Below are 25,311 nucleotides of genomic sequence, written 5' to 3' on the forward strand. Positions count from 1 at the left end.
TATTTATATTTATGAATAATTGAGTTTAACATAATTTAGTATAATTTAGACAAAAAATTAGACAGATTTACTATATATGTTTATAATATATGTTTGATAGGCAACTATACAAGTAGTTAGTTATAATAATGGACATGTAAGAAAAATTATATTATTGTTAAAATAATTATATTACACTGCTACTTATAAAGGAAATATAATCTTGTAGGGTTCACGGATGTTGATATGTGATTACTTAAAACCGTCCGATTTGTACAATCAAATTGTTGAGAGTCACTTACGGGAGACAGGTTTTTATTATGTTTTTTAAATTGGGGTAATCTAGTGTCAATCAACAATGATTAATGCTCTGGTTAAGAGATAGCAGCCTGATACTCACACATTTTATTTTTCGGTTGGTGAGTGTGTGGTGACGTTGGAGGATGTGGCAATGATTCTCAATTTGCCGATAAATAGTCTTCCAGTTACAGGATCGACCATGGGTAATTTTGAGGCAATGGAGGTCGAGTGTTTGCACCAGTTTGGGGTTGCATCGAGAAAGACAGACTGTAGAGGAAGCTTTATAAAATTGACATGGTTTAGGGATTTGAAAGATCGCATAGTGTTGACTGATGATATTCACATTCAGATGTATGTAAAGTGTCACATAATGTTGTTGTTTGGGACTATTTTGTTTAGAGATAAGTCGGGTGCAGCGGTGCACTGAAAATTTCTGCCTTTGTTCCGTAACTTTGCGAGGATCATACAGTTTAGTTGGGGTTCGGTATGCCTCGCACACCTGTATAGATCATTGTGTAGGACAACTCGTGTCGACTGCAAGGAGATGGACGGTCCTTTGACACTTTTGCTTACTTATGCTTGGATCTGGTTATCATTTTTTGCGCCGATTCCCAACAACCCTCGATTGTTTCCGATTGCAAATAGGTAAAATGAATTAATGTATGAATTGACCGTCCGATTTGTGTTCCTTTCTCCCAGCAAGAAATCGAACGGTCCAATTTCATCCCCCACCAAACTCCAACGTTATGCCGTCACAACTGTGTAAATCACCCACGATCTCCATAAAGCAGCGTTACTCATAATTGGAAATCATATTAAAAAAAAGAGCCTTTAGATGCAAGGGTGAATTAATCATTCAAAGTCAACTGCTAAAAGACAAAAAATTACATACAATAAGACTTTTTTTTAAGTATGAAAATAGAAGTAGTGATATATCTTAATATTGTAATTTTTGATATTTTTTAAGACGGTGGAAAGTACACAAATCAAAGGGTTCAATTTTTGTATCTCAAATTTTTTAATTTTTTTAATACAAATCGAACAGTCCGATTTATGTACCTCTACAAATCATACGATCTAATTTCTGTACTTTTTACAAAATTGGACGGTATAATTTCTGTATCTTAATAAATTAAACGGTCCAATTTTTATACCTCTAACAAATCAGACGATCTAATCTTTATTTCTCTAATTAAATAATTTCACATTTAAAAATAACACCCTAATAACACTATGTCAAACATTGGAATATATTAATCTAAGTACCGGTTATCCCAAAAAAGAAGTTTAATGATTAGGCACAAAACTCAACACTATTATGGATTTACAAGAGAATTTTTCAGGTTTAGACATGGTCAAAGATGAAAAAATCATCAACTTGTCCACACGCAACTTCAAAAACATAAGGTTGAAAAAGGAGAAATATTTTAGGTTGAATTACTGTATTTATAATTTTATTAAATTTGTAATTAATTTATTATATTTTATTATAAATTTAATTTTTTTAATTAAATTTTATCATGANAAAAATAAAATATTTTATTAATACAAATATTTTTTTACAGCAAAAATCTAATTAAAAAATCTAAAATGATTTAAGAACTTAAAAAAATATAAAATTTAATTATAATTTAATAAAATTATAAAAATTAATAAAATAATTTAAGAATATTTCATATATGGTATTAGACGTAAGAGTATGGATTAAATTTTAACCACCGTGTACTGAGTCTTAACTCTTAATGCTACCAACTCTGAACATTTAGTTTCATTCACGTAAAAGATCATTTAGTTGCCTTATTTTTTAATAAAACATTTTTTTTTTGAATTGCAGTTTTTGTAAATGGAAAATTTTGCAAAGATCCTATGCTTGTGGTAGCTGAAGATTTCTTTAAACACGTTGATGCTGGAAACACGACGAATAAACTTGGTTCAAAAGTTACTCCAGTTAGCGTTAATGAATTATTCGGACTCAACACACTAGGCATATCCTTAGCTCGTATAGACTTTGCACCCAGAGGATTAAACCCTCCTCACATTCACCCGAGAGGCACAGAGATTGTTATTGTCATTGAAGGCACTCTTCATGTTGGATTTGTCACCTCTAACCAAAACAATGGACAGAACCGTCTTTTCACCAAAGTGCTAAACAAGGGTGACGTGTTTGTGTTTCCAATCGGGCTTCCTCACTTCCAATTGAATGTTGGTTATGGCAATGCTGTTGCTATTGCTGCTCTAAGCAGTCAAAATGCAGGAGTTATCACTATCGCCAATGCTGTTTTTGGATCTACTCCACCAATATCTGATGAAATTTTAGCCAAAGCCTTTCAAATAGACAAAAACACAATCGATTATCTTCAAAAGCAATTCTGGTATGATAACAACTAGTTGGGAGAAAGAAGATGCAGATCTTCAGTTTATACCATGATTAATTTATTACTTGCACCTCATGCAATTATTCATCCATACTAATAAATAAAATGCATGAAGGTTAATTTATATGTACCACGTTATTTGTTGTATTAGAATGGGGGTGTTAATAATATTGCTTGGTTTGATATAATATTGCGTGTTTTTGCCAACAAAAAACACTTATACTTTTAATTTATTTTTGTTTGATATTGTTAGTAATATTTTGGAGTATACAAAATTAAATTTTAAAGTATAAATACTATCCAAACATATATTAAATTAAAAAATAAAAATTCATACAATGTTAAAAATGAATATACAAAATTAGACAGACACATTCAAAATCCAATCCTGTCCATTTGTTCAAGTACCCAAATCGAATTGGATAATTACTTCTCATGATTGGATAAAGATGTATTGAATATCTGTGAGTATGGATTGTGTTATCATTCCTAATTCGAACTTTAACCTTTACCTAACTGAGTCCTGGTATCAACCCAAAGATTTCAAAGCTTAATCCCAAAAACTTTTTAAATGTTAGCTAAAAAACGAATAATTCATTACGCATACACACATAAAATTTGCTACCTCATTAAAGACATTGAGCGTCGAAATTCTCCTATGCTGGTGTCACCCACCGTTGGATCAGCCACATTTAACCGCCACACCTTCCTGGATTCTTCTATTTCGGTCACCTTCAACATATTCGTCTAGATAATTCTTAAGAAAATAAGTAGTGTTTGTTTTTTAGAGATTGAAATTGGGTCAAAGACTTAATATTATATTTGATAGTTAAAAATTGAAACTAAAATTTTTAGAGAAAAGTTGTAAACTGTCTCTGTTTTTTATAATTATTTTAAAAGATAATGAAATTCTCAACAAAAAATATCATTTTTTATTTTTGATCTTTATTTCTATGAGATTGATTAGTCCTGTTAATATTTTATTTATGTATTAACGGAATAAATCTACATGAAATGTTAAACTGTTGATTTATCAATTAAAAACCAATTAGGATTGATAAATTTTTTTATTGGGAGTTTTATTATCTTTTAAGAAAAATTATCAAAGTTGTTTATTTTTTTAATTATTTTTTAAATAAATTAGCTAAATTTATTATATAAAACTAAAAAATATTAGTGATTTTTAAATTGTTTTTACTTATAAAAATTAAATGGAAGATATATTAGTAATTAATGTGTCAATTAAATATGTTCTAAAGAGAGATCATTGACAGATGGATTACCCAGTCTCACGAAATTAAATATCAAGTACTAGAAATGATATTTTTTATCGGGGCCTCATAGTCCTTTGAAGAAATTATCATGGGCTGAGATGGAAATTCACTCAAATTTTAATCTCGGATACAAAATTTCAGTCTCTTTAGTACCGGCAGACAGTAAAAACATAAAGGACTAAAATTTCTAAGAACGGAGACTAGATAGAACTTCAACATTTTCTTTAATAACTACAGATATTTTAATAAATATTCTTATTTCATCTTCATATTTATGTTGAATTAAATAGGATACTAAGATATAGCTCAATCCTATATATTTTACACCAAACACAATATAAAAACTTAATTTAATCTCAGTCTTCCAATTTCTGTCTCAACCTCAATTTCCATTCTAAATACAATTTTAGTGTTTGACACCAATGTTCTATATAAATCAAAAGAAAAAATAAAATTAAATATCACAAATGATAAATTTATTCATTAGATTTTTATATATGTATTTATAATATAAAAAGTATATATATAGTCAGTCAATCAATCAATCAACAATAATAATAATAATAATAATAATAATAATAATAATAATAATAAAAATTATTCTACAAAAAATTTAAAGTTAAAATTATTTGATATTTTTGTATTTAATGTAATAAAAAATATCCTATTTTAAAAATCATATTTGTATTAAAAGAAAATATTTTAATTTGTATTTTAAAACATCATTATTCACCTTACTTGTTTCTAACAAAAAGAATGTATTAATATGTTAGCGTCATCGTCCACATGCATAAAGTTAAGTTAATAATAATAAAGGTTGACATAAAGTAAAAATAAAATGGATAGCGGACTGTTATGTCAGATAGAGAAAAACGTTGAGAATTGATCTGTGTATTAATTTTCTTTGGAGATTAAAATGTCAATTTTTAAAATCTTTGAAGACTGATTTGAGTAATTACTCTACCGAAAAATAAAGAATAATGCTACCTATTCAAATCTTTTTGGCAACCTAATTCAACCAAGTTGGCCAAACTATAATAAAATCACTCTCAAAATGAAACGCGTATCACGCGCTCCAGTGCTCCATTAGCACATAATTCAAAGAGTTTGAACTACGTGTACAAGCTTTTCTACACTTTATGTAACACACAAATTTTTGTTGAAAAGTACACAAATTTCAAAGCATAGCAAACAAATTTTTTAAGTATAGCACATGAAAATTAGAATATAACACAAACTTATCGATATAACACACAAATTTTTTTACATAATACACAAATTTTTTAATCATAATACACAAATTTTTGAAGCACAATATACAAATTTTGCTCCATCAAAATTTATGTGTATATTCTTTTATTGAGTATTACACCATACCACATCACATGTGTAAATCAAATAAAGTGAAATAACACACACCCCTTCATTTTCGTAGCACACAAGTAATTGAAGCAGCTTGATAGCTCATACTAATTTGACAGATATCATTAAATAAATTCTGGTTTATCATAACACGCAAATATTTAAGTACAGCACACATTTTTGTTTAGCATAGCATACATCATACAATAACATTAATTTTTTAAACAACTCAATCAAAAAAATTAAGATCATCATAAATAACCAAAATCAAGAAAAAAAAACAAAAATACATACAATAGCATATAAATATCGAATATAGAAAAACAACACAAGTAATCAAAACTTATAGCCTGGTAATTCGCACAAATTTGTAAAAAATTATTAAACAAATTCTAGTTTATTACAGCACACAAATATTTAAGCATAACATACATTTTTGTTCAACAAAGCACACAAGTTCACACATATAGCACACAAATATTGATTATAAAAAAAACAATATAAAAGGTATTCATACTTTTTAAATTTCACTCAGTAAAAAAGATACATCTAATTCACAAAGAAAAAGAAATTAAACAACAACAATAACAAAAAGACAAGACGAAGAAGCAGAAGAAGAAGAAGAACAACAACAAGACGTTAAAGAAGGAGGAGGAGGAGGAGGAGCGTGACTGAAATTTAAATTTTAATAACTTGGTTAACTTGGTTAATGAATGAAACTCCACTAGGGAGATAATGGAGAATTTTGATAATTTGTACAATAGGCTGATTATTTAGCCCAACAAAAATAAATAGTGAAGATCACACTACAGATTATCATAAATTCAAAAATTCCCATTCAGTTATTTCACATCAAATTTTAAATCCCCCAATTTCAAATTTCAAATTTTAACAATGTGACCCCCTACAGCCCCAGTGCCATGACCTCCTCTAGCAGCCCCAACAACACCATGAATCCCTTACCCCCAATTAAAATAACTTGATTACATATAAAACTGATCACCTCCCAAAATGTTTAGTTTTTATGCTTCAACCAAATCTAATAAAATAATCATCCAAATGCTCATTAAAACAACTATTTGCATATCTACTACATTGAATATTTAGATTATTTTAATTGTACTTACATAAATAACAATCTGCATTAGGCATAAAAATAACCATCTACCGATTTACTATAATGAACATATGTATAAAAAAAAGACTTTCACTTTTTTATCTGATTGGTCTCTTGTGGGAGTTGTAAAGCACAATTGTCATTTGAAGGAATATAATCATCAAAGATTATTGACGATGGTGTAGCAAAATTTTCATCACCCATCGTGCTTGCGTGAGGAGAAGAGAGGGACTTCCTATTCTCAGATTTGCTACCACGGTGTGACAACGGGGTTCAGCGGTGAGATCCAGGGAGTGCAACGTTGAACGGTTGCCGGTTGCGCGGTGACCGGACATGGCCGTGGCGACGGGAAAGAAAGGAAGGGCAGAGGGATCCGATACGCCAACGGAGAGGGCTGGGGGCTGCACGGCCGGTGCGTAAGAAAGCTAGTGAATGACGCAACGTGCGCGAAGGTGGTGCTCGGACGTTCGCGGTGGGCAGGGTGGTGTCGGCTGGTGCTTTGGGCGGCGGATGGTGTTCCTAGCAGCGACGGCCTGGCGAGATGGGAAGAGAATAGGGGAGAAGAATGTCCGAAGCACTGATCTCACATATGGAGAGAGGGAGATACGTAACTGCTCCTGTTTGAAATCCTTATTTTTGTTTGAACTTAAAATGAAAAATTATTAAAAATTAATTAAATTAATTATTATCTGATTTATTTTATCAGAAAATGAATTGAAGACTAATTTATTTATCAAAAGTAAAATTTAAGAATTAATTTGTATATTAATTTTTTTTGAAGACTAAAATATCTATATTTAAAATCTTTAGAGACTAATTAAAATAGGTACTCTTTGAAAAATAACTTAAATAAAAAAAGATATTTTGCTTTCAATTTCCCAGACATGCTCCTAATCTTGTAATCTTAGTTTATTATTGTGAAAACACTCAAAAGAGTGACTATTTTTTCTAGCCACTGGTATGATCATGGGGCGTGTATTTGATGTCTCCTTTAAATTTTGGCAAACCACGTTTTAAGGTTGGCTAAGGTTGAGGTTAAAAAATAAAATTAAAAATTATTTTATTTTATTTAATGTATTAAAATTTTGCATGCACACAGAAACTAGAAAAAACAAAGAGGAGGAAGAATAGAAACAAGAATATACTCATGAGGAATACACAATACCAAATAGGATTTTTCTGAAATTAAATTCATTAAATCAAATTCAATCAGCATTTTTGTGTTCTATGTTTTGGTTATTATGCCTGTCCCAGCCGTAGTTGCTATTATTCCTGTGGGAATATTATTCTTCACCACCGGTCTCATTGTTAATTTCATTCAGGTAACTCTTTTCTTTGATTCTTATTCCCCCTTAATTTTCTTTTCACAAAACAATAATAATAAAATTGTAAATTTTGATATTGTTTGATATATATATTTTTTTTCAATTTGTTATTGCTGGAAAAACAATAACGATGTAAAGGGAAAAAGATACTTTTTTTGTGTGTGTGTTTCTTCTTTGGTACCAATAGATTAATCTAAATAATAGGGTTTTCAATTGGGAAGATCTTTTTGTTAATTATTCATCCACATTTCGTTGAGTTTAAAATAAAAGGGGAAAAATGTAACTATTCCATTTTTTTAATGTTGTTTGTGATAAAGGAGAAAACTAGACTGTTTATTTGATTTGATATTTTGTTGTCATATACACTTTTTCATTTTTAACGTATTCTTATGCCTGAAAATTTGGTATACTTTAATTGATTTTTAATTGTTGATAGAACAAATTATTATTATTATTATTATTTTAACTTAAGCTTATTAGTTTTGAAAATCTGAAAAAGAAACTGCTTGATTGTTTCTAGCCATTGCATAAATCATTGTGTAACGAAGAAAGTTAATAATAACTACTATTTTCAACTTTTCTTTTGATAAGAGAGAATCACTTTTGGTTTAATGCAACTGATTAAATTGTGAAGCAAGATATGTCTTGGATTACTTTAATTAATTAATTATATAGCCTCTTGATTTTGTTTATTTGGCCTCAGACAATATGTTATTGCCTTGTACGACCAATATCCAAGAGTTTGTACAGAAGAATCAGTAGGGTAGCACTAGAATTGTTGTGGCTAGAACTTGTATGGCTATTTGATTGGTGGGCAGGAGTTAAGGTATTAAATCAACTTCCCTCTCCTCCGTTATGGTTTTTTTTTTTGTATTATTATTTGCTAGTTCAAAGTTTTCTTTTACATTTTGCCAGGAGTATTTTGATTGTATGAGGTAAAATTGGATTTTTAAATTTTTATTCAAATATGTTACTTCACTTTTGTAAGCTTATAAGAAGTTAAGAACATTTGAACTTGATAGTCAACTATACATTTTTCTAAGAATGAGAGTTAGTAAGATTAGATTTAGATATATTGTGCATCTGTGACTTACAACGAACATCTTTTTTTACAAAATGTGTGAGATTCTAGTCCTTTATGTTATGATGTAAAATTGGACCATATATTTTCATTAGAAATTGCTTACTTAAGATATAAAACTGGTCTTATGGTTTTTCCTTCTACTAAAAAGATGCTAAATAGAAATTATGAACATTAGGTTTGATTAAAACCGAGTATTTCATAGGTTGAGGATGTTGTAGCACATGTTTAATTTATTATGTAAAATATCCAATTGTGCCGGTTTCTTTACATGATTATAGTAACAATAACGGTCAGAAATAAAAATTATGATCATTTGTTTAATTACAGTAGCCTATTTCTATACTGTCAATGCCATTATGGATTTGAAATTGTTGCAAAAAATGTTGGGTTCCTATTAATGTAGGTATTTCAGAAAAAGACATTACATATTCTTTTGTCTATATATAAAAAATACTCTAATGTCATATACTACTACTATAGAATAGTGATCCATGTAGTTAGAGAAAGTGAAGATGAATTATTTTATTTTTCACTATTTTTATTATTTTGTAGTTACTTTTTTGTTTCACTTTAGACAGATTTTATTCTCCTTTATCCTACTTTGTCTAGTCAATAACAAAAGATTTGAAGGGGATAAAATAATTTGGTGAGAGACTAAATGTTTCTACTCTATTCTGCCAAATAATAGAGTACGGAGATTTTCATTGTTCTTTCTCTTTTTGATAGACTTGTTTTCACATATATGAAAATGTTGAGAGATTTTGCTTTATTATGTAATGTGACTTATCCTTGTTAAATAAAAACATTTTATGCTTAGTCTATTCTTGAAAGTGCTCCTTTTGTTGTTTGCTCCTTTTATTAGATAATTGTTTATGTTAGTTTTTATTCACTAAATCACCATAATACCTCTCTCTATTTTACTTTTCACATCCTTCAACAATGATAAAAATATGATGTTATCTTATATTGAACATCATGAATTTCGCTACAGTTTAAAATTTCCTATTTTGCATTTAGCATGATCAATTTTTTTATTTGGAACTTTCTTATTTCAGCTCCAAATATTCACAGATCAAGAAATCATAAACAAGATGGGTAAGTTTCTTGTACCATGCATTTGGTGCGTAATCCATTTCAACTTTTCTTCCTCGTTCTTCTTCTAGTGTGCATGGTTGAGTTTGTTTTAGAAAGTAAAAGAAGGTTGTTTTGAAGGGCCAAAATTTCCTCGAGTAAAATCTCATCCTCTGTTTTTGTCCTGATTTTCAAGGTAAAGAGCATGCACTTGTCATATGCAATCACAGAAGTGATATTGATTGGCTTGTTGGATGGATATTAGCTCAGGTATTTTTCTTATTTAGTATGACTTTTTTGGATTTTTCACATTTTCAATGCAAGCGTTGCAAGCACATTAACATGTTCACATGTTTAAGCATGACTTGCTTAGGACAAAAAGAGGCACATCTAAACCCAATTTTTACATTTGTGATACTTTATAGTAAAATATCATATCCTTTATATATTTTATGACTGATACATTTTATTTGTGCTTGAACCACTATTTATTATTGAACATACAACAGCGTTCGGGATGCCTTGGCAGTGCCCTTGCTGTGATGAAGAAGTCATCAAAGTTTCTTCCGGTATGATCCATTTAGACTTGTGACGTTGAAATAATAATTAAAAAAAATAGGCAAGCTACTATAAGGATTGATAATTCATGAAATGATCTATTTTTACCTGGTCAGGTATCTTTTTTGAGTTAATATTCGAATTGGTTTGTAAAGTTACACTTGCATCTCAATTTAGTCCCCAAATTTTAATTTACTCAATTTGGTCCCTAACTTGGTATCCGTGACTCACATTAGTCCCTGTGGCTAATTTCTTCATAAAACTATTAACGACGTGTTGAGATAGATTGACGGATGCCACAGTAGACTTCCTAACGGCTATCTGATGTAGCAAATAAATTTTTTTACTTCAATTTGCTCTTTAAGAAGTCTTTAAAACCCTTATGTGAAATTAGGGTTAATGTTTTAAAGGTTTCGAGGGAGAAAAGTGAGGTAAAAGAAATTTCAATTACCATATTATATACCTATTAGGAAGTTTAGTGTGTCAGTTTTAAGTTCATCTCAGTACATCATTAATTGTTCTGTGATGAAAATGAGGTTAGGACCAATGTGAGCCATGAATGCTAAGTTGGGGGACTAAATTGAGTTAATTGAAACTTTGGAAACCAGATTGAATGGTGAATATAACTTTAGAGACCAATATGAGTACTAACTCTATATTTTTGTTATCATGCATGAACTACATTTGCATAATGTCTAGCTTGATGTGACATAATGTCAAATCCCTATATGACCAATTAGTTTTAGAGTTCAACCCTTCATTCCCTCACTCATCCATTTAAAATCAAATTTCAACACAATTTGAAAATGGTAACTCATGTATGAGAATGTGCATGTAGATATTACAGTCATCCATTTACCATTATTTAACGACTTAACCTTTTGTGAGATATAATTCATTGTAGCACATGATCAAACATTTTATGAATGTTTTTCTTGTTGTCAATTGTTAGCGTTTTAGAATAATATCATGTTATGATTTTCCTTATTTGTTACCATGGTTAATCTACCGGAAAATTAAATATATGAAGGTGATTGGTTGGTCAATGTGGTTTGCTGAATATCTTTTTCTAGAGAGAAGTTGGGCGAAAGATGAAAACACATTGAAGGTATGAATTACTTAAAACATATGCTTTATGCTCACAAAATTAGATATTCTTGTTTTCAATGTTTTCTTGTTGTCTTTTTATGAATGTTGAGCTTGTTATATTGTAATTCAGTCAGGCATACAACAACTTCAGGATTATCCTCTTCCTTTTTGGTTGGCTCTCTTTGTGGAAGGAACAAGATTTACACAGGCCAAACTTTTAGCTGCTCAGGAATATGCAACCACAACTGGATTGCCTGTTCCTAGAAACGTTTTGATTCCAAGAACTAAGGTGAAATCATTTGTTTTCCCTTTTTCTTTTGCATCTTGTATTTTTTTCTTTTTCTTTTCATGATTTTTTAGGGGTTATTTTGTTCTAGTATATCACCATTTTTTAAACTTTTTGCCAAAATGTCTCCCTCTTCAAATTATTTACCGAGGTTCCATCGTTTTGCCAAGTTGCACCTTGTATTTTTTTTCGCACGTTGACTGGTAGGCGCCTAAGCAAAACACGCATTCTATGAAGGAAGCGCCAATTAGGCATTTTTGTGCTGGAGGTGCTTCCTTTTTTTCTTCGGATGTTATATTATAACACATTCAATATTGTTTTACAGGGATTTGTTTCAGCAGTGAGCAATATGCGTTCTTTTGTTCCTGCCATTTATGATGTAACTCTAGCCATTCCTAAGAATTCACCTCCTCCGACATTGCTAAGAATCTTCAAGGGAGAACCTTCAGTGGTAAGCCTATCAAAATCAAGATTTAGAAACAACTGCACCATTGACTTGATCCCTTCTTTTTCTGGCTTTTACTCAAATGAAAAAGCTTCTCTCATCCAATTATAAGTTAGGGAACTAAATCCTGATACTTTGTTTGAATTGCCAATAACTCAATAATATCGTTTGTATCTAATGCCCTGCTCAATTAAAATCCTAGTCTTGTTACCTTTTTAGGTGCATGTTCATATTAAACGACATTTGATGAATGAATTACCCAAGGATGATGAAGGTGTTGCTCAATGGTGTCGAGATGTATTTGTGGCTAAGGTGGGTTCAATTTGATTTCTTATAATTTCTATGTATATTATAAAGATTTTGTTAAACATACTTTGAAAAAGTTCCTTGTATTTCATGATTTTCTTATTCAATTAGGAGTAAATAGTTTATTTTTTCTAAAGTTTGTGCATACACACCCTTTGCAAAAGTTGTTTGGTATATTATTTTGCTTTGTGTCTATAAATTTTCATTTTATGACTTTTTTAATTATTTTATATTCTTTTTCCCTTTCATTTTTTTCTCCATTGCGCACACCAGGATGCGTTGTTAGACAAACATAAATATGAAGATAAATTTAGTGACAAAGAATCTCATGATGCTGGTAAACCAATCAAGTCTCTATTGGTGAGATACTCTCTCAATATGTATGACTTTCGCATTTTTTTATCTTCTTTTTTTTGTATCTCATTGTATGAAGTAAAATAATTTTAGAGCAAAACTACAATGCATGTTGAAAAGTATAAGTTGGCAGATTTTTCTTCAAAATTCTCAAAAGCAAAAAACTCAATTCTGCCCTATAAGTGTCTGTTTGTGATCCAATTTATTTTTCAAGCTCTTCCTAATTTTTCTTTCCCCTCCATGACTTGTATGTTCTCTAACAATGTTCTAAAAATTGAACTGGTCATTAAATCGGTAGAATTAAAGATTTAAAGGTTTAAAAGTTCAACGAGGTATAACCAGAGTTGAATTGAATAAAATAAAATAATATATTTGTATAAAATATATATTTTTCAAAAAAAATTGATTTTTTTGTAGTTTATTATTTTAAATTGGTTAACTGCTAAAATAAGTCAGTTTGACCAAATAACTGGTTTTTTGATTATTTTTTGGTTCGTTGCCGATCGATTTTTGTCTGAACCAAACCGATTTGGTAACTAATTCTCAATTTATCTGGTTGATATGGCCGGTTAGGTCCGCTTCTCCGAACTATGTTTTCTAATGAGTTTTTTTTTTTTATTTTTACTAATCAAGTTTAACTTTTGGTGTAGGTTGTTATATCATGGTATATTTTGCTTTTTGTGGGATTTGTGAAGTTCGTTCTCTTTTTTCCACTACTAATGTCATGGAAAGGTCTCACAATTTCAATAGCTGCTTTGGGAGTTGTTACTATCCTAATGCAAATTTTAATTCGTTTCTCACAATCTGAGCATTCAACACCAGCAAAAGTTGTCCCTATAAAAACAAATAGAGGAGAACAGTTACAAGCAGAGACTAGGGGTAACAAACAAGACTAGATGAAGTTACTTGTTTGCTAAATTAATTCATTACACTGGAATTCTTTTGAGTACCATTTTGGTGAACTTTATTTGCATTTTCGTGTATTTAGATTCTTCGTTCCTTTTTATCTTTTGTGCTACCAAAATCCACCTAGGGTATGTATTCAATTCTTCTTTGTTGTATGATGTATGCATATGGATTACTTATTTTATTATTAATCGGGTTAAATATGTACAAACAATAGAGTGGAGTAGATAAATTATACACTTTGTATCACCTTTTTAATATCAGGTAGTTGTACATTTTCAAATCTTAAATATTATTATTTTTTACTAATACTACATTAATAACCATTTCTTGATCAGCTATAGTTGTAAAGATCTTAAATTTATATTAGTTGTTAAAAAATATATCTATTAGCAATACTTGTCCAATTTGAGACCCAAAATTCAAAAGTAATTTTGTAACACGCCCTCACAAACTCCTAGTCTCGAAATCTTCTTCTCTGTGACTCCATCAGATATATACTCTCAATCCCTTCCTTGAAAAAAAATTACACAAATATCTAGCTATATATTACCATATCAATGACTGTGTTTGACTGAAATCATTTACTATCTCACTGTAGCTTCTGTTTTGCACTATTTCCAATCATTCAAACAATTACTAGCCTTTATCTAAGTAGCAACACAGCACTACTAATGCAAAATGATGATACTATCTACAGGTCTTCTTAGTTGATGCAACCACAAAGCATTTCAATGCCTTGACAACTAGGTTGGAGAAGACAGCAAAAGAATTTGATTTCAATAACCATTCTGGAACAGATGAGGAAAAAGTTGAATTTTGAAATTTCGATTTCTCAATTAGAGTGAGAAGAAACAAATGCAGGAGAGGATGTTGATGGTAAACAATCGTCTGAAGAGTGATTGTATTTATTGTAGCATAATACTAATTAGTAATGAAGACATTTAAATGATGTAAATAGTTATATAAATATTACTTTTGCTTATTATATATGTAGACATTGTGAATGTTTTAGAATTTATGTGAATTAATTAATCTATTTAATCATTTTTATATTTTGTTGAATTTTAATTATATATGTAAATTACGCTTTAAGAATAGTATATGTGAAATTTAGTAAAAATTAATAATTTAGGAAATTGTTGTTAGTGATTAAAATCATAGCGACCAATTTAGCCATCACAAAGGTAGTCGCTATTAAGAACGAAAATAGGAGTTTTTTTTACCGTTAAAGACAAATTTAACATTTGAAAAATCGATTTCCAATTAGTGATTGATTTCGCGACTGAAACGTTGGACGTCATTTCGTGACTAAAGAGTTGCTCGTCATTTTGCGACTTATTTTTTAAGTTACTAAAAAATCATTTGATATTAGTTTGGTAGCTTTGGTTGAAAATTGGTCAACAAAATCGGTCGCCAACAGTTAGTGGCTGAGATCGATCAATATTTTTAAATTTAGCGACTAAGGTTTTAACGATCACCTACATCTGTCGCTAAATTAGTCGTTATTCCAATAACCTTTTGTAGTGTTTGGAGCAATTTTGTGTTGTGGAGTAAAACATCCTATTATTAGCCTTTTTTCTAAATATTGGATCTTAATAGTCCCATGCATAATTAAATGAAGAATTATTCTCCACATACAAGCATTTTTCCCATACAAGTCATTTATATTCACGCGCTTCGTGTTATTACTGCACATTCTTCTTCTTCTTCTTGTTTTTGCGCGTTCTTCTTCTTCGTTATTTTTCTGTTTTGTTATCGTCGTCATCAACACCACCTCTTCCTCCTCCTCCTCTTCCTCCTTCTTTTTTTAGTGGAATTTCTTCTCCACCTTTTATTGTTTTGAATCTAATCAAGTTGCTGGGGTGTGGTTCAATTCAGAAAAAAAATGTAGCATTAGAGAAAATATTTTTCTATATTTGCAACAAATTTGGGTGTAACACGGAGATATTTGAGTGTATTTTTATTCTAATAAATTTTGCATAATTCAAAACTCTTCCTCCTCCTCTTCTTCCTTTTCATCTTCTATTGCTTTTTTTATCATCACCATCTTCTTTTTTTTCTTATTTATCTTTTCCTTTTTTATTTTACCTTCTTAAATTTCTTCTTATTTTACTCTCTTAACAATAATAAAAACAAAAAAATTAAACAAAGAAGAAAAAGAAACACGTAATGCTGTAAAATTACTTGGAAGAGGATGAACTTACATTCATTTAACTAAAAGAAAAAAAATAAGAAAAAAAAGAAAAAGAAAAAAATGCAGCATTAGAGGAAACATTTTTCTGTATTTGCGGCAAATTTGGATGTATTTTTATTCTGACAAGTTCTGTATAATTCAAAACTCTTCCTCTTCCTCCTCCTCATCTTCTACTGCTACTTCTTTTTTTTAATCATCATCATCATCACCATATTCTTTTTTTTCTTATTCATATTTTTTTTGTTTTACCTTTTCAAGTTTTTTCTTATTTTACTCTCTTAACAAGAATAAAAACAAAAAAATCAAACAAAGAAGAAGAAAAAACACATAATGCTTTAAAATTACTTGAAAGATGATGAACTTACATTCATTTAACTAAAAGAAAGAAAGAAATAAGGAAAAAAAAGAAGAAGAAAAAAATGCAGCATTAGAGGAAACATTTTTCTGTATTTGTTTCCCTTCCTCCTTCTCATTTTTTACTGCTTCTTCTTCTTCATCTTCTTATTTCGTTTTCTTATAATTCTTCTTGAGAGAAAAAATCAAATAAAGAAGAAAAAATACATAATGTTACAAAATCAATAGAAAGAGGAGGATGAAAAAAATGCAGCAACAATAACAACAATAAAAAGAACCACGATGAGGATGAAAACGCGAAAAAAAGAAGAAGAAAGAATGGAAGAAAAATGAGAAGGAATGCAAAGAAGAAGGAGAAGAAGAAGGAGGAGAAGGAGTAAGAGGATGAACGTAGAATACAAACGTTGAAAAAAAACTGTTTCTCATTTCGTGCTATTCAAAGTTGAGGAAGCGCGTGTTTACACGCTCTTTAAATTGAGAGTTATTTTTGTTAGGTTTGAACTGATTTATATAGATTTGTATGCCAAAAAACTTGTATGTATAGCAAGTGTCTTAAATGAAAAGTTGATATGTAAAAGAACTACCACTTTTCCTTTTAAGTGAAATAACTGAACTATTCTATAGCTTTTGATTGTTCAATGATTAGTTATTGTTATTAGTATGATTGTATTAATATGATTAGTTATTCCTTAATGATCATGTTCATGTTCTTTGATAAACAATTGCTAGATTGTTCAAATTTGTTTTAATTGAAATAATATGCACCTTTAACTCCTATGAGGGGACCTGATGTGGTGCTCCAAACCTTAATGGAGTTTTAGAGTTCTATAATTAAAAACGAGTAAAAGTGTGTGTTTAAATTTTTAAAAGTTTTTAAGAGTGTGTGATTGAAGTATTATTTTGTTATTCAAATTTTATTTTCATGGGAATCAAATATACCTAAAAGAAAAGTAGAAATTAAAACGATAGTATTTTTGATTATCTGAAATCAAATTTATTTGAGAATAATTTTTTAAATTTTGAACTAAACATAAAAATATAATATTCCTAAGAATTATTTATAATTCTCCAACTACACACACTCTAAATATGGAAAAAGAGAAGTGTGCAAAAGTGTGTGTTTAGAGTTTTGTAATTTTATGTTTTTTTATGAAGATTTTTTATTTTATCATTTTAAGTTTTGATCTATTTTATTTTTAGATTGATATTAGACTATTATAAAATTATAACAAAAAAATAAAGAGTTAGAAATATTGAAAAGAAAATTATACCCTTTTATTGTTAATTTTAAAAGACTAAAATATTATTTAAGATTAAAGTTATTTAATTTGAATTAGAAATGTGCTTTAATTTGAAAAGAGTAGAATATACTTTTAGTTAATTTTCAAAAGACAAAGATGTCCTTTTAGAATTTAAGTTGTTTGATTGTTTTAAATATTAGAAATCTGGATTTTATTTTAAAAAGACAAAATTTTCTCATTTTGAAGATTAAATTTAAAATACTAAAATATTGATTTAACCATTAATTTAAAAGACCAAAATACCTTTTAATATTAATGTTGTTTTTAAAGGCATTAAAAATAAAAAATTGAATTTTTAAGTTATAAAAACTAAAGTATATCCTATATCGAATTAATTCGGAAATGACCAACATGTCCTTTTATTTTTATAATTAATGTTATTTAATGGAGTTAGAATATTAATATTTAAATTTAATTTTAAAAAACTAAAATACAAATTTTTAAGTAATTTTAAAATAATAAAAGTGCTCGTTATACAACTAAAGTTGTTTTTATCTAATTCGATCGAAGCAAGAGAATTCAATTTTGTTTTAATAAATTCAAATACACTATTTGGTATTAGTTTAAATAGTAAGTGCTTTTTTAGGACTATTAGGTAATGGTTATCAGTAGTTAAGAGAAGGGGGATTGAATCTTGGCCCTTTTTTATTTCTCGTGTGAACTTGTTTTTCTGTTGAGAGAATACAAGAGATATTTTGATTTTGTCTCTTAATTCAGTAGGAGATTCTTTTGTTTTTCTCCTGTTGTGCAGAATCAAAAACAGAGATGAGAGTAGAGATTGACACACAGAGATATCTTGGTTCAACTATCTAGTGCAATGTAGCCTACATCCAGTCTCCATCACAACTGTGACGGAATTTCACTATCTTTTCAATAGATTATAATCATCAATACTCCCTAGGATTCTACCCAATCCTATCTGGGATAAGTCCAGTTTCTAACCCAAACAGGACTTGACTAGGACTCAAACCTAACTTTCAACAACAAAGTACTAACCCAACTTGCAAGATAATCCCCATAGGATCATGACACAAAACAGAAAAACATATAAAGAATTTTTGAGATAACTATGGCTTTTTCTCCAAGTCTAGCTCACTGTCTTTTTTCACTCATTGAATTTTTCTTATAAACCTCACCATGTTTACCTTTTTTAACGAGACTCACACAAACTAAACTGAGAGAAAGAAAAACAAAATGGTAACCATGAAGGAGAAGAACTTAGAATAGTTTAGGAAGTTATGAGAACCGAACCAAGTGCTATCTTCTACTCTCCTTGCTCAACCCTTGGTTGTTCACCCTTATTATAAAAGAGTAAAACCTCCAAGGTTTGAACCAATGTTCAACACTTGGGTTGTCTTCTTCCTCCTTCATCAGAACTTGCAGCGGCATGGTCAGGAGAGAGAGAGAGAGAGAGAGAGAGAGAGAGAGAGAGAGAGAGAGAGAGAAGGCCAAATCTTTGACATGCAACATACCTTTCTCTTTCATCCTTTTTCTTCAGTTTCTTTGATCTTGACTGTGAATCCTTTCTTTGGCTCCAAGTTTGGTTTTGGGCTGTGGATTCAAGGCAGAGCATCGTTGACTTCTTATTTTTTGATGGTTGCTTGATTTGTGCTTGAAGCTCAGCAGATTTCTTCATGGTTTGTTGTTGAAGAATGAATGGGGAAAGGAACTTCTGAAGATGCTCTATCCGAATGGGATTTGCTTCTCTGTTGTAGTCCTTCTTCTTGCTTGAAATTGGAAACAAGCTTTTGGTTCCTCACCGAGCCCTAGATTTGGACCTTTCTCTTCTTTTTTTTTGGTTCAGTAACTTGATGTGATAGGGAAGGAAAAGAAGAGAGAGAAGAGAGAGATTGTGTTCGGTGGAAGTGAATAAGGGATTCAAATGAATTGAATTTTGTTTATCCGGTTAGTAACGAGTTTGAGAGTGATCACCGACTTAGGCTTGGATCTTTATTTGGGCTAGGTTTGATTTCTTTCTTTCTTATGGTTCAGCTGTCCATCCTTTTTGGATCAAGATTTGAGTGAATGGTATGGTTGAAATTTGTGTTGGCCCATGTGTTTGTGCTTGTGGGCTTGCTTACTGGGCCTGTTTCAATTCAAATTAATTTCTGCACATTACACAAAAACAATTATATAACCAATTTGACAAGAAGTCAATAATGTTTGGTCATCACTTTAATCAAGTTTTAGTTTTCCAAACTCAAAAATCTCCCCTTTAATGACAAACATTATTAAAGAATGAATTGAGAGAAGTTGAGGGTAAGAAACTTCCCTTTAATGATTTATTTAATATGAAACTCCCCCTTTCCTTTGATCACTAAGATCTTCCTAAATGTTTGCTTTTAACAACTTGTGAAAACAATTCCAAGCAATCAATATATTTGCAAACAATTCTAAAACACCACATCTTGTTTAGTTTTTGCAAGGTGTTTCACAAGATCATTAATCAGCCTTATCAAACACAGAGTAATCACAGATTAAAGCTAATATTCTTAGGATTCATATATCAAAGAACAAGACAAAAGAATTTAGATATGATTTCTCATCTTTTCAAAACAGAGGCAGCCATTCAAAATAGAACATAGGCAGTCATGGGACAAAAACTTTCCATGAGACAAAAACATAAGTTTTCACAAATTCAAAGTAGAGGCAAATATTTTTAGCAACCCATTTTTTAATTCATTTTTCTTGATTTCTTTTCTCATGTTCAAAAATTTAAAATAGAGGTAGCTATTTTTAGCAATAGCCCATTTTTCAGCTTATTTTTTCCCTTTTTGTCATCAAAGAGGAAACCTGCAGAAAGAATGTCACTAAACAATCCAAAACAGCAAGTTAAACAAGCTATTACTATCAAAGTTAATGAGCTAATCCTATTATAGTCATCTATAAAGTAGTATTCAAAGTACCAAGAAACACAGTACCATCAAAATAGAGTTCAGAATTCAGAAACAACTAAATATCAAACTTCCAAGGGCAACAGGGGACAAGACTAAGCATCAGATTCCTCTTCTTCAGTCTCCAAGATGTCTTCCTCTTTCTCAGACATTACCTGATCCTCATCAAGTGAATCAAGGTGCTTCAAAAGTACCTTAAATTCAGTCATGGAATTTCATCAAAGATTTTTCAGTTTGAATTGCAATCTTTCGAATTTGTTTGCTTGATTAGACCATCTATTTGGTCATAGACACAAACTCTTGGAGGACATCTTTAACAACTCCAGTAATCAAGTACTTGTGGAATCAGAAGTACCAGCCACTGAAGGTGAGGGAAGGCTTTCATCTTCTCTTTCATCCAAAAATGGATCCTTAGTGGTCTTGGTATACTTTCCTTTGGCTTGTTTCATTGCACCACTGTCCTTTAGAGATGAAACTTTGTTTTCGACAGGCTCATTACTTAGATCAATTGAAAAATATTCAAATATGCAAGTCAGAAACATTCCATAAGGAAGAGAAACATTTTTCTCACTTCTAACATAGTCTAGCATGTGACAGATCATGAGGTAAGCAAATGAAATAGGAGCAAGATTCAGAGTGGCATACAGCACTAAAATATCAAAGATGGTAACTCGCTGGTATGATCCACTTTGAAGAAGAATAATATGAGTGGTGATTCGATAGAGTGGGGCTCTAACAGGACCTAGAGTCTTATGGGTGGAAATCTTACCATCCATAAGTGAAAATTTTTCACAAATGCTAGCCAAGGCATCCTAATGAGAGATACCTAAATCGTCATCTCATTTTCCAGACATGTAGGCTCTCACTCCGATGTCTTCATAACCGAGGGCATCACTAATGATTTTCTTATTCAAAACAATTTGACAACCCTTGACATAAGAGTAGATTTCTCCCTCATGAAAAAGCAAGTTGGTATAAAATTCTCTGACCAAATTCGGATATACTGGTTTTCAAATCTTGAAGATGTTTTCCCATTTCAAAAGATCAAAGTTAACTTTAAAATCAATTCCTTTTCCAGTCAGAGCCTTAAGGTCAACAGCAAAAGTAGATCATAGAGAACATTTTGACAGCACTTATTTGTGAAACTCATAATCTATACAGGAAGAAAAATAGAGAGAATCATAATGAGAATGAGAAGGTTTACCAAATATGGTTTTATAGTCAAGAAAATCAATGTTAGGAGGTCCCCTGAAAGGTTTGAGAAATGGCCTTTTGGAGGCCTTGGAGGGACGACTAGAAGGGGCAAATCGTCTTGAAGGATGAGGGGTAGAGCGAGGAAATGGAGATGGTGGATGATATTCTTCATGCATGAGACCCTTTCCTTTTCCTCCCGTAGCCCGAGATAACTTGGCCACTGATGAAAGAACTTTTGTGTGGTCTAGAATTCAGAATAAATTCCCGTTGCAAGTATAGCTTCTAAACCAACAAAAGCCCTTTCATACAAACGTTTTGGTTGTCACAAGTAACAAACCCCTTTTTAAAATTGATAACCGATTATTTAAACCTCGGGTCGTCTTCTCAAGGAATTGCAGGGAGGTATGTTCTTATTATTGGTTATGAGTTTGTAAATTGGGGTTTTGAAGTTTGGGCAAGGGGCACAAGTATATTTAAATGACAAGTAAAATAAATTAACAATAATAAAATCTCTTAGCAAGGTATAAGAACTGGAAGTCCTATCCTAGTGGTGCACGAAATTGAAAATCACAATTCTTGACAATTCCGCACAACTAACCAGCAAGTGCACTGGGTCGTCCAAGTAATACCTTACGTGAGTAAGGGTCGAATCCCACGGAGATTGTTGGATTGAAGCAAGCTATGTTTATTTTATTAATCTTAGTCAGGATACCAATAGGGTTCTTTAGCCTCGTATAAAGTAAAAAGGGCATAAAATAAATAGTTGTTACTTTAATAATGGAGAATATGTTGGAGTTTTGGAGATGCTTTGTCTGCTTTATTTCAGCTTTTCGCTTGTAATCCTCTTCCCACACGCAAGGTTCCTTCCATGGCAAGCTCTATGTAGGGTATCACTGTTGTCAATGGCTACTTCCCATCCTCTCAGTGAAAACGGTCCAAATGCTCTGTCACAGCACGGCTAATCATCTGTCGGTTCTCAATCAGGTTGGAATAGAATCCAATGATTCTTTTGCGTTTGTCACTAACGCCCAGCCTTCAGGAGTTTGAAGCTCGTCACAGCCATCCAATCCCAGAATCCTACTCGGAATACCACAGACAAGGTTTAGACTTTCCGGATTCTCATGAATGCCGCCATCAATCCAGCTTATACCACGAAGATTCTGATTAAGGAATCTAAGAGATATTCATTCAATCTGATGTAGAATGGAGGTGGTTGTCAGGCACACGTTCATGGGTTGAGGAAGGTGATGAGTGTCATGGATCATCACCTTCTCCTTAATTAAGCGCGAATGAACATCTTTAGATAAGAACAAGTGTGTTTGAATGGAAAACAAAAGTAATTGCATTAATTCATCAGGACGCTGCAGAGCTCCTTACCCCCAACAATGGAGTTTAGAGACTCATGCCGTCAAAGTGTATAAAATTCAGATCTGAAAATGTCATGAGGTGTAAAGTAAATCTCTAAAAGTTGTTTAAATAGTAAACTAGTAACCTAGGTTTACAGAAAATGAGTAAACTATGATAGATAGTGCAGAAATCCACTTCTGGGGCCCACTTGGTGTGTGCTGGGGCTGAGACTTAAGCTTCTCACGTGCTTGGAGCTGTTTTGGGCGTTCAACGCCAGGTTGTAACCTGTTTCTGGCGTTGAACTCCAGCTTGTAACCTGTTTCTGGCGCTGGACGCCAGACAGTAGCATGATACTGGCATTGAACGCCAGTTTACGTCGTCTATCTTTCTGCAAAGTATGAATTATTATATATTGCTGAAAAGCCCTGGATGTCTACTTTCCAACGCCGTTGAGAGCGCACCAATTGGACTTCTGTTGCTCCAGAAAATCCATTTCGAGTGCAGGGAGGTCAGAATCCAACAACATCAGCAGTCCTTTTTCAGCCTAACTCAGATTTTTGCTCAGCTCCCTCAATTTCAGCCAGAAAATATCTGAAATCACAGAAAAACACACAAAATCATAGTAAAGTCCAGAAATATGATTTTTGCCTAAAAACTAATAATATTCTACTAAAAACTAATTAAAACATACTAAAATCTACATGAAATTACCCCCAAAAAGCGTATAAAATATCTGCTCATCACAACACCAAACTTAAATTGTTGCTTGTCCTCAAGCAACTAGATAAATAAAATAGGATGAAAAGAAATTAAGAAACAATAATATCTCAGAGTTTCAAGTGAAGCTCAGATTCTAATTAGATGAGCGGGACTAGTAGCTTAGAGGTGTCCAGAGTTCTTAAGCACACTCTTTTGCTTTGGATCACGACTTTAACCACTCAGTCTCAAGCTTTTCACTTGGGTCTGCATGCCACAAGCACATGGTTAGGGACAGCTTGATTTAGCCGCTTAGGCCTGGATTTATTTCCTTGGGCCCTCCTATCCATTAATGCTCAAAGCCTTGGATCCTTTTTACCCTTGCCTTTTGGTTTTAAGGGCTATTGGCTTTTTCTACTTGCTTTTTCTTTCTCTCTTTTTTTTTTCGCAGGAATTTTTTTTTCACTGATTTTTCTTGCTTCAAGAATCAATTTCATGATTTTTCAGATCATCAATAACATTTCTCTTGTTCATCATTCTTTCAGGAGCTAACAATTTTAACATTCATAAAATTCAATATAAAAAATATGCACTGTTCAAGCATTCATTCAGAAGACAAAAAGTATTGCCACCACATATAAATAATTAGAATTTTCCCTATTAAGAACTCGAAAAAATTAAATTGCCTCTTTATTTTAAAAAATCTACTATTTTATTCATGTTTGATGATGATGAGAAAAATAAATTATAACTTAATTGAAAATAAAATCAAAATAGATATGCTAATTACTACTATTCCTATATAACTTCTAAGGTAAAATCCTATAATAATACTATCACAGAGTTAAAGCTAGAATTAGAACTTAACAACCTGTATTTTGGGAAGTGGATATTCCTCTAGTCTGTGGGGTGCCTTCAAGAATTAATTTCTGATGCTTCAGCTCCCTTAAGTTCACATCCTTGATCTTCCTGTTCCCTTAGGTGCCATGATCTTAATGAGTTTTAGCTCAGTGATCATGGCAAATCACACCAAACTTAGAGGTTTGCTTGTCCTCAAGCAAAAGAAAGGAAATGAGAGGAATAGAAGGAGAGGCAGTTTCGAAATCCAAAAGATATGATGAGTTGAAAAAGATTTGAAAAAGATTTGGATTGGAAAAAGATTTGTGTTTATGAATTAAGATACATTTGATATTTTTGAAAAAGGGATTTTAGAAATTAGTGTTTTTAGAAATTAGGATTAAAATTTTTTGGAATTGAAGGATGATATTTTAAAACATGTTTATGCAAGAAATTATGAATTGAAACATAAAAATTAGAAAATTTTTGAAGAAAAATGAATTTTACCTCCTCCCCACCATTCTGGCGTTAAACGCCCAAATGCTGCTTGTTTTGGGCGTTTAACGCCCAATTGCTGCTTTTCCTGGGCGTTCAACGCCCAGCTGTTGCTTCTTTCTGGCGTTGAACGCTAGGAAGTCCTTTGTCACTGGGCGTTTTTCT

At 31.2% G+C, this 25,311-nt stretch overlaps 2 protein-coding genes across 2 annotated transcripts; both read left to right on the top strand.

The window, feature by feature from the left end:
* Positions 1-854: 854 nt before the first annotated feature.
* LOC107474665 (germin-like protein 8-9) lies at positions 855-2,787 on the top strand. Its single transcript, XM_016094297.3, has 2 exons — positions 855-924; positions 2,114-2,787. Exons 1-2 carry the CDS (start codon positions 855-857, stop codon positions 2,665-2,667), a joined length of 624 nt encoding a protein of 207 aa, XP_015949783.3. The 3' UTR covers positions 2,668-2,787.
* Positions 2,788-6,740: 3,953 nt separating this feature from the next.
* On the top strand, positions 6,741-13,932 carry LOC107474662 (1-acyl-sn-glycerol-3-phosphate acyltransferase 2-like). Its single transcript, XM_016094295.3, has 12 exons — positions 6,741-6,819; positions 7,662-7,729; positions 8,436-8,558; positions 9,872-9,911; positions 10,084-10,157; positions 10,397-10,456; positions 11,476-11,553; positions 11,665-11,823; positions 12,146-12,271; positions 12,485-12,577; positions 12,845-12,931; positions 13,576-13,932. The coding sequence occupies exons 1-12, from the start codon at positions 6,741-6,743 to the stop codon at positions 13,819-13,821; spliced, it is 1,233 nt and encodes a 410-aa protein (XP_015949781.2). The 3' UTR covers positions 13,822-13,932.
* The last annotated feature ends 11,379 nt before the right edge of the window (positions 13,933-25,311 follow it).

Source organism: Arachis duranensis, chromosome 2 (assembly GCF_000817695.3).
Source record: "Arachis duranensis cultivar V14167 chromosome 2, aradu.V14167.gnm2.J7QH, whole genome shotgun sequence".
In the NCBI taxonomy this organism is placed as follows: domain Eukaryota; kingdom Viridiplantae; phylum Streptophyta; class Magnoliopsida; order Fabales; family Fabaceae; genus Arachis; species Arachis duranensis.